Consider the following 10,480-nt stretch of genomic DNA (forward strand, 5'->3'; position numbering starts at 1 on the left):
CTTACAGCATTTGCAACCCTCAGTAACACCACTCGCTTTGTTTTCCTAATGTTTCTGTAGGGTTGGGGTTGACCCAGATCAGGATCCTCCACCTACTAATGACAGCTTTCAAGTCTTACAAGGAGTAAGTAATTACATAACTTCTCTATTAAGCTGATCTTATTTCATAACTAAGATAATAACTGCAGAAGCTACGTGCATGGATAAAACCTTTCTCTCGTAGCTGACAAATCACTGTCCTGGTTTTTAGCTGTCATAAAGTTAATTTTCACAAGAAGCTGGGAGGGAGCACAGCCAGGACAGCTGACCCAAACTAGCCAAAGGGATATTCCATGCCATATGACATCATACTCAGTTTAAAAGGGGGGAGCTGGCTGGGAAGGAGGAATCACTGGGGGTGGGATGTGCATCGGGTTCTGGGCGGTGAGCAAATTGCATTGTGTATCACCCGCTTTGTATATTCTTTTATTAGTAGTGTTGTTGTTATTTTCATCTTCCTTTGCTGTCCTGGTAAACTGTCCTTATCCCAACCCACGAGTTTTACTTTTTTTCTTCCGATTCTCCTCCCCATCCCACTGCGGGGGAGAGGAGTGAGCGAGCAGCCATGTGGTGCTCAGCTGCTGGCTGGGGCTAAATCATGACAGTCAGTAATGCATTTTACTTCATAATATTCAAGTAATGCCCACCAAAAAACATTCTGTGGTGCTGGATGTAATGTTGCAGCATTCAGATTTTTATGTATATGTATAAGGCATTAAAAACCTTCCCAAATCTACTAATACACTCTATTCAACAACATGCTTTCCTCTTTCCCTACCTACCCAACACACTTACTTCTAACATGCTACAGCATAAACAGTCCTCCCCAAGACTGACCCAGAGATAATCCTCTTGGCTTCTGTTCAATAAATGATACCAAATTTTGGCCCTTGGACTTGCTTAGAATCGAAGATTAAGTTTGCTAATCCGATCTTAGCTCCTCTGTACTGTACTGCAAGCCGGCTGCATCTTGTCCGTACTATCCACTACCTGTATGAGGCAAAAGGAGCACTGGAAAATTGTCATTTATATTCAGCAAACTGTTGCTGTGAATATTAAAAGCAGCTTTCCATGCATCAGGAACAACCCAAGAGTTGACTTTTTTTTTCCCCTGCGATATGCTATTGGCAAACAACATTATCGAATGTTCATAGCAGAAATTTCGGTTTTCCTCATCTATAAACAGTGAATTCCAAGGAGCAGTGAAAGATCTGAAAAAAACCCCAAACCACAACATTTCCTGAGGTTTAACTAGGAGCTTCCTCTGTCCAGACCTTAGTTTACACTCTCCCAGAGCACTGCTTGACGCTAATTGTTCAGTAGCACAACTGGTTGCTTATATAGGAACCTGCTACAGGAAGTTGAATGGCAGGAAGACAGATGACTTGGGACCCAGAGGATGCTTAGGGTGCAAGTGTGTGAACTCTGCTTTCCAAACCTCAGGTTGTATGATGCTGGTGTTTGGGCTGGTCAGGTACATGCATGGGATACTTGCTGTATTTGAGATCAGCTTTCTTAGTAGTAGTTTCTCCTGCCTTTCTCCTTTCATAGTGGAAACTGCATCAGGCATCTCTGTGTTCTTTGAAGAACTCTGTATTCAGCACACAAACTAGATTCTGAAATTGTGGGTTTGGGTACCAAAAAAGATGACCTTGGTTTTGTAGCTATGTGGAAACAACCAGAAGGCCAGGCCTCAGAACACCTTCTACAATGAAGGCCACGCTTGTTGCATAAAACCAAGGTTAGGAAGTGGTATCATGGTTGTTATGGTGAGATGGCTTTGGCCAGGTCAGACTGAGCCTGTCAGTATTTGAGGAATTGCTCTAGCAGGAAACAGAGCATGGGTATTCTGTTCTCATTCAGTGTCTGAGTGGAAATAACTTGTTTGCTTTTTTCCCATGTAAACATAGAGGCTTACCCATTTGTTTCCCTCTTTAGCTGTGTGTTGCATTCCTAATGGACTCTGTTAGTCAGTTCCCTTTGGATTCCTCTTTCTTTCACCAAGCCAAGATTAGCAGCATGTCACAGTTAAAGAAAATACATAATTTGGGAGTGAAAATGTACTAAGCTTTAACCCTTAGTGGATCATGGATTTTTTTTTTGCAGATCAGAAGTCCACAGGGCAATCCCGTCTTGTTCTTTTCCAGTAGTTTGGAAGATGATTCATATAAGGCATTCTCACTTCATCTGTTTTCCTGTGTTTAACTTTGGCCTCCAGCCAAAAAAAAAAAAAACCCAACCCCTAACAACCCAAACAGTAACAAAAGTAAAAACAAATGCAGCTGCAGACCAGCTGGTGTGATGACTTGCAGCACAGCTAGTAAAGGGGTTATATTTAACACTGTTAACAGTGTTAGATATTTCTGAGCTTGATCTAGCACTTAAATTTTTCCTCAATTGTGATTTTTATATGGATTCCGTGTTAAGCATGTTTTTCTAAGTGTGCTTTTTTTTTCATCAGGTTTGCCAGAGTTTATCAGATATGGCAAATTCCCTTGTTCTTCCAAGGAAGCAATAGACTTAAGGAAAGAACATGGACTACAGCTAGAGTTAAGGAAGCCAACCAAGCAATGACTAGGGATCAGTCTGGATTATTCCAGTTCATTTATTTGGGGAAGAGAATGGGGACGGGACATAATGAGGCTTATTTTGTCAGTTTTGAACTTATTTCTGTATCCATTACCACATTAACTGTGCAATAAGCTTTTAGACTCAAGGGGACTTGGTGGTAGAGGGCTCATTAAGGTAACTTGATGGTAATGAAGAGGGCCACTGCCTCCTCTCCAGTCATTTCTGGTCTTTCTAGGAAAAGTAACCTTCTCAGTATAAGCATGTCTCTAAATAGCTTTCTTCTGCAGTCCAAGTACAGTATTGAAGTAATTTGGCTTTTTTGGACAGGACATTGTAACATGAATGATTGGAATGTATGATTTGGAGTTTTTCTGTCTTAAATAATATGTTTTTTTCTTATTTTTAGGATGGCCCAGATTCTGAAAGAAGGAACAGGACAAAGCAGGAAAGTGCTTGGCTTTTCAGGCTATGGTATAGTTTTGACCATAAGTATCCTTTTGAAAACACAGCTTAGCTTCAAGGCATGATATATTCACCTTTTTTTCCTTTCCATGTACCTATATGTAGCCTTAAGCACTTGAGAGAGTCAAACAGGAGAAAGATCAAGTATTTGACAGGTTCAAGGCACAGAACTGAAGCTTCAACTTGCTGACTCAGAAGACCTTTTTCTCTAATGCATGGTATGACACACTTGCTGGAGGACAGAAACCAGTCAGTTCTAGGAGCTGAAGTCCTTTCCTAAACAATAAGACAGTCAATTAACTATTTCAGATCCTCTGATTTGTTCCATTAATCTGTTCTCATCTTCACTGATGCACATAGCACTAAACTAGTTTTCCAGTTCATTGTACGTGTCTAAGCCCCCACTCATTCCTCCAAAGAGCCATCTGCTTTTGTGATGAAGTCCTCTTTGGAAACCCATCACTGATACAGGAAGTTCTGGAACTAAAACTCTACGCGTGAACCAGCTTATTCCCTTCAGTATATCCAGAACTTCCTATCGGTGTTAGAGCACAGAGTGTCCTTGTGTGTATATAGTACTGTACAACCTTTCTGAAGCTATTATTATACTGAAGCTATTATTAACTATTCAGATAGCCTTCTTCAAGCTTCTGAGCATTTTTTTATGTAGCTGTCCTGTCTTTCATGCTTGTGTTTTAGACCTACTTAGCATATTCATAATCAGTATATCATACAGGTGCCCCTCCTTAACACCTTACACTCGGTGGAAAATGGCAAAGATAATCTTGTGGCCATGGCAAGTGACTTATACTGAGAAAATCAAAGAAGTTTCAGTTCTTGATTCCTAGTAATTTCTGGAGCAGTTAAATAGATGTAAATACCGGTGACAGGGCCTTAATCTTGTTGCATCTGAGAAGTGAGTCTTTTCACTGGCATCCTGGCCATTGGTTGACACGAGATTGCTGGCCTAATTGGCACACAGTAGTTTCATTCCATGCCTCGTGCATAAAGTTTTCCCACCCAGGGAAACCCAGGTATAGCGTTGAAAGCATTCAGATCCTAGCAGCACTTGTCTGTTCAGGATAAAATCTGTTTGTGACTGATGCTTTCAGATGCAGTAGTATTGGGTCAAAGCCCAGAAGGGAGTGTATGTGCCAGTTTAAATATTCATAAATGTTAGTAAGTTCAAGTTAACCCTTTGAGTTGTAGTGGCTGGTGTCAAATTGTCAATTTTTGTTATTTAAAAAAGAAAACGTCTCCTCTGGTAAGAGGATGGAAGGATCTGACTGTGGCTGACCGCTGCTTTTTTGTCTTTTTAAGAAGGAAACCGAGCATCTTCTTCCTCTGCCTTTACAAAAGGGATGTGCCCGATGAAAAAAGGAGTAGTTGGCAATGCTGACTTCCCCTCGTCTGATGCTCGCACAAGTGCAGTCCCCAGCAGCTGCAGCAAGGGTCGGGGAGCTCTAGGTGAAAATCACAGCTTAACGAGCTGTTTAACAGAAACTTAAAGGATGCTGATAGTGCATGTGCTTTTTCAGTGGTGACTAGCAATCTTTAGGGAAGGTTTCTGTGAAGTTTGTGCTAAGGAAATTGATATCCAGAGGCAGAACTGTCTTTCTATATCTTAGAGGTAAAATTCTGCTCCTTCTGTTGCAAGGAGGCATTCAGATAAACATCAGCGGGGTGGGCTTAAATTGCACGGAAGGGATGATCTTTAGAATTGCCACCTCTATACCCATGGCTAAATGTCAAAATATTTTTTGCTCATGCATTCACTTGATTTGTGGGTAGAAAGGCAGATTGTCTCAAAATTCGCTCTTTGCAAGGGAACTTAACTTGAAAAAGACGCGAGCAAGATGCACTTGGCAGTGTGCTCCCACACTGGCTGTTGCCTGCAGAGCTCTGTGTGGATGGATAACCAGGAACTTCATTCCTGTGGAACGCAGAATTCATTTAATGTCATGGGCTGTTCCCTTGGTTCACCCACAATTATTAAACACAAAGAAAACTGCAACTTTGATGAAGTACCAGATGTCTTTTACTGGATTTGTTTTATTATGACCGAGTCACTGCGTGCCTGTCTGTCACAGGGCAATGTAGAGGCTGGTAGGTTAGTGTGAGGGGGAAGAGGTTATTTTTTTCCAGGACTGGGTGTAGCCACACTGTTACTGGGGGAGGGATGGAGGAAATATAACTCTGCAGTAGCATAATCACACCATTATGTGCTGAAGTAAACGTGCTATGCCAGGCTCTGCTAAAGGGGAGGGACACCTCTCTGCTAAAACAGCCCCTTTTTCTTAACTCCCTCTTCCCCCAAGGACCCAATCTGTTGAGAGCATCAGGGAAACTGTGTTGTATTTCACAAGTGGACTTGATTCCCTCTGCGCATAGAGGCCTAAGAACATAACTAGAATACCTGCAATATATATTTACATTTAAAATAATGACTGACTTTAAAAAAAAAAAAACAAATAAACAAAACCAACCACCAAACCCTTCTGGTCCTCATTTCAGACAACGTTTAGAAGTCTTAGCACTTTCCTCCTGAGCTCTGTTTTTGTGCCATTCAAGATCAGCATGCTGCTCTGTAGCAGGGACACCTTTCTTTGACTCCTGAGCATTTCCTCAGGCATATCATCAGTCTGGAGTACTAGTGTAAATAAATACAAATTTACCTGGGGGCAGATCTATGAGGAGAGGTGTAAAGACACCTTTCTTTCCCATGCCTGTGCCCCCTCAACGTAATCTAGATAGCAGTGCCTGGGCAGATGCTTTCCTTGCATGCTGTTACATGGTTCTTGCCATACAGGGTTTTTTGCCTTTTTCCCTTTGCCTTTCTGAGGCTCTGTGTGGTATGTATATGTGTACTGCAGAGATGTCTTTCAGCCTTACCGCTGTAAGATCTCTGGTTGTACCTCAGTGGCTCAGCAACCAGCTAGCAGCGGACAAGCTCAGGTGGCTGCGTTGCTTGGAGGATGTTGGCTGGACAGTATTTCTTTATTTCTCTGCGTTGAGCCACATAGCTGTGTCCCCTTCTTACCGCTAGCTTGCAATGTCGACACCATGCTCCCACCTGCAGAGCAGAAACACCCTTGGACCTATTAACATTAAAGCACTTGTACCCCTGCTTGCTCCTTTTGGCCCCAGAGAGCCAAAAGCTGGAAACAGTGCCAACTGCTTGAAACTTTGAGAGGAGAGGTAGCTAGTTCCCCTTGCAGTAAATGTGTGGGTAAAGAAACTGTCCTTAAAAGGATCAAGGGAAAATGTTGGGGGGAGATGTTTTTCATTTGTTTGTTTACAAATGCAGATTTTTTCAATTAATGTTTTATATACAATTATTGAGCAGCACATGTATCAAAGGCAGAACTGCATTTATGTACAATTGTCTCTTATTTTCAGTAGCGTTTTTTGAGAACTGATGTGTTTTTTCCTTAACTACTTAAGTTATTTAAAGCCAATTCTCACTCACAGTGGCCCTCCGTTAACCACAACTCTACCCAGCTGGTGTGGCCTGATAGCGCGCTGTCTGACAAGTCCTCAGGTTTATGATGTAAGTAGAATGACTTGATACTTATGTGTTTTGGTTTTTATTTATTTAACTTCAGCAAAGCATTTTTTTTCTTTTTAGGCAAAAGGTTGGTATGATATACATACTGCAAGAAAGTGTTGGTTTGTCCTAGGCAGAAAAGATTTAAGATATCCTCCCCTGAGGCAACAGCTGCTGTTAGTAGAAATCAGAGATGATCTTATTGTTCAAACACTACATTAAAAAAAAATAACATTTAAGGATATTGGAAAATTACAGGCCTAGTCAATAAACCAGTTCAGTGAATCACTTCAAAATATTCAGTCCCTTCCCAAAGTTTTTGGACAAGAATATTTCCTGTTACCAGTAAGTTTGCTTTGAGGTCTCCTTCAGAGAAGACACTGATGCATTTACCCATGCTGGAAAGAAATCTGGTAGAGCTTTCCTTCATTGTTTCCACTGTGAAATTTGAGATCACATTTCAGAAAACGTTAATCAGTTACTTATCTCAGTCTAGCAGGTCACTATACTGTCTTTACAGCCATGTCTTGCAATAATTAATGCTTCATTCTCCTATTACTCTTGCAGGATCCTGATACATGGCATTCCTATCTATACAGTGCTTCTGAAATCTACAATGTTTTATGAACCGCTCATAAATAAAACCATAGTACTATGTGGGATCACTCATACTTCCAGGTTCTCTGGAATGCTAACATCTCTGCTATGTTCAAGTACTCTTGGAACAGATTTCTATTAATCTTTTCCTAGAGAGTTATGAATTCCACCTGCAACTTTGAAGTACTTCCCTGCATCTCTTTCTAGTATCATTAGCATCTTTACCTGATAGTAAAATTTCAAAGAAATTTGAAATGTCTGCTGCCTATTTGGAGCTATTAGTAATTCAAGAAATTGGCCTTGTTCCCATCTTTGCAATGCTACTGGAGATCTTAAAACAGATCTCGGCTGGAAGGCATCCATCAGACCAATTAGCCTACTTGTGTGTTGCCTGTGTGTATCTATGTATGATCTTATAAGATTAGTTATCCATTAACTGAGGATCTAACCAGACTGAACATGGAGGCTTTGGCTTTCATTTTCTCCAACAGTTGGGCTATTTTTTATCTCTTTACTCCTCATTCTTAGCTGCTACCATATGTAGAAACTTATTCTTTAATTGGATTGATTCTGTCATACACACACACACTCCTTCTTGGGATGTGAACTTCCATCACTAAAAATGCTTATAAGGCTGCCTACTTTGTTAAGGTGTATAATGTGGAACTTTCACATTGGATTCTCTCTTCTAGTTCCTGTTTCAGTGTATGCGTTGCTGCATTAGTCTTAGAAATAATATAATTTTGACATTTTGTTTGTAGTTTATTTTCAAGATTGTCGAACTCTGCAGTGGCTTTATTGTTTTTCATTTCTTTGTGTGGCTGGCTTTGCTACAGCTCTGTGACTATACCATTTTATTACTGACTAAAAAGCTGTGGAATCTTTTGCCTTCTTATTAAGTGCGGGTGAAAGAACTGAGCCAAGTCTTTGAGGGGACAGAAACTGCTTGGAATAGTTGTGCTTTTGTGAGGTATTTCCAGGAAAACGGAATGGTACATCTGAGAGAATTAAAGACTGAAGACTTTGAATTAAACAAGAAAGTCTGTAAATACTCAACAGAATGTAACATAGCTGGAAAGCATGTTTCAAAAAGAAGTAGTAAATCCTAGACCTCATTCGGGTGCATGTCTGAGCAGTTACGGTATCTACATAGAGAAGAAAGCATACAAGTATGTGGCTTCACTGACTGTATTTTTGTGTATTGTTTTCAGCTTTTGTTGTTTGGGTTTTTTTCCTCCGGCTTTATTACAACCTTTTTTAGAGTCCACTTTTACTTCTGTGAGTGGGACTATCTCTTTTTAATTAGATGCCAGAGCAGGGGGAGCAGGGGTATTAAAGTCTGAAAGGCAAATAATCTTATTACACAGTCCACCTAAAACCTATTTCTAAGTATGAGATTGTGACCTCTAAGGTTGAATTTGCATGGCGTACATGTAAGGTTCTGAGTCAGCACGCAGGGGTGAGGTACAGCAGATTTTTTCCGGAGCTGCTGTTACTGTTCCTTGCTGATGTTCTCCCACTGCTTTGAGACTGTGCCACTACGCTCGCCATTAAGTGTTCCGCACGCAAACAGAATCCGAGTAGGAACTTAAAAGCATGAAAGGTTGCTGTAGTTAGTGTTTAATATTACAATTTTTAAAAATACACTCTGATTTGTCTTTCCTGGTGTTATCTTCAGTGCATGAGCATTTGGCAGGGCTGTTCACTTTATTCTGAACTAACGTAGGCCACTCTTTTCTTCCCTTTTGACTGTCTTTTGAAACTTTTAGTAATTCTCTGTTTCATCAACCATTTATCCCATTTGGAAGAAGCATCTGTGTTATCACCTGCTCTTTCTGATGAAGCATTCCTGGGGATTTTTGTTTTGCTTGTTTGTTCAGGGGTGTGTTTTGTGTCCTACACACTCTCCTGACCATTTTCTGGGAAAGTTTAGTTCTTGCACCATACACAGTGTGACAACTTGGTATGAAAGAAGAGAGAATTGAGTTATTTGTCTAAATATGCAAACCCAGTAAAGAAACTTCATTTGCAGTCTATGTAAGTCTTGAAGGAGGTAACTTTAAAAATTGGTAAGAAAACTGTTCAGCCTTGCCTCCCCACTCCCCTTTCTTAGCAGTTCTAGCTTCATAGCAAAAATTTGAACTCAGCTGAGAAACAGAGAAACTCTAAGTGGAACATCAGATGTTTTACATGCATACTACTTGATACTTTTGGTTTGGAGCCACAAGATAAGTAACTTCTGATGCAAGTTTTGTCATCCGCGATGCCTGCGTTATATTCAGCACCAGCAGCGTACGTGGTGACTGTCAGCGTTTTATATGTGCGGTGTTCTTTGCATGTGCTTCTTTTTGCATTGCCTTAGGAGGCAATAAAGACTGTCTCTGTAAGCAGTAACTCTAAATAAGCTTTAGCCATTTTAACGTCTTCAGCACGCATTCTTAGGAGCATGAGCAGATTTTACCACAAATGGGACAGAGTTCTGTGAGGTCCCTCAGGGTTATAGTCAGATTCAGTCTGTTGTAGGGTCTTGGATTTAGGTACTTAGCCGTTCCACTTTGTCAATTTAAGTAGCGAAGTTCAGACCTATGTTTCTTGAGTGAATTGAAGCTATTCCTACAAAACTGTAGGGGATTGCAGAGGCCAGTTTAGGGTTATTTCTTGGAAGAATGTCAAGTCTCTAGGGATACACTTGGATACATTTCCTGTCTGTCTTGAAAGAATTGTTCAGGCTGCATGAAGCACAGTAGGTTTATTCACCCATCCTCTTTGCTTGCAAACATAGCAAATCCATATACTACATGGGATTGTTCATGGAGGTTCTCTGGGGAAATATATGAAATATATTGCTTGCTGCTTGCAGTGCTATTCAGAAGTGAAATAAATAAGTGGAACTTGGCTCGTACAAGGCAATGTTTGTTCACTTTGAGAGAAAACTTAATGTTTTCTCTGGAATTGATCATGTTTATGTACATGTAAGTACAGCCTGGGACAAACCAGCAAAGGCTGAGTTAAGACTTGCCATATAGTGTAAAGCCTGCAACCTTCTCCTTTCAGTATCGTGCTTTCAAGAGCTTTTCAGCCTTTTGAGGAAACTCAAGTGTAGTGTGCGTTCTTACCAGTTTCTTATCTGATAGGTGGCTGCAAGGATTGGCTGTTAAATAGCATTGTGGAGACAGGAGGTGCTTTGGGAGCTTGCTGCAGCCGCTTCACATGTGGCCCGGGTATCACAGTACCTCCTGGTGTGCTGTTAGCCCTGCCTTCCCC

The 10,480-nt window shown here is 40.8% G+C and overlaps 1 protein-coding gene and 1 non-coding gene across 3 annotated transcripts in view; both read left to right on the forward strand.

Moving 5' to 3' along the window:
• SLC9A7 (solute carrier family 9 member A7) overlaps positions 1-10,480 on the forward strand; it is an 84,439-nt gene that overhangs the window by 60,339 nt on the left and 13,620 nt on the right. For both annotated transcript variants that reach the window (XM_054834409.1, XM_054834414.1), the window contains 3 exons: positions 61-124; positions 3,017-3,099; positions 6,517-6,622. In XM_054834409.1, the coding sequence (XP_054690384.1) occupies positions 61-124; positions 3,017-3,099; positions 6,517-6,622 (253 nt within the window). The remainder of the gene's footprint in view (positions 1-60; positions 125-3,016; positions 3,100-6,516; positions 6,623-10,480) is intronic.
• LOC129201980 (U2 spliceosomal RNA) lies at positions 10,284-10,473 on the forward strand. Its single transcript, XR_008575557.1, has one exon. It is a non-coding gene; the product is annotated as a U2 spliceosomal RNA (small nuclear RNA).

The sequence above is a fragment of the Grus americana genome, chromosome 1, assembly GCF_028858705.1.
Source record: "Grus americana isolate bGruAme1 chromosome 1, bGruAme1.mat, whole genome shotgun sequence".
NCBI classification, from domain to species: domain Eukaryota; kingdom Metazoa; phylum Chordata; class Aves; order Gruiformes; family Gruidae; genus Grus; species Grus americana.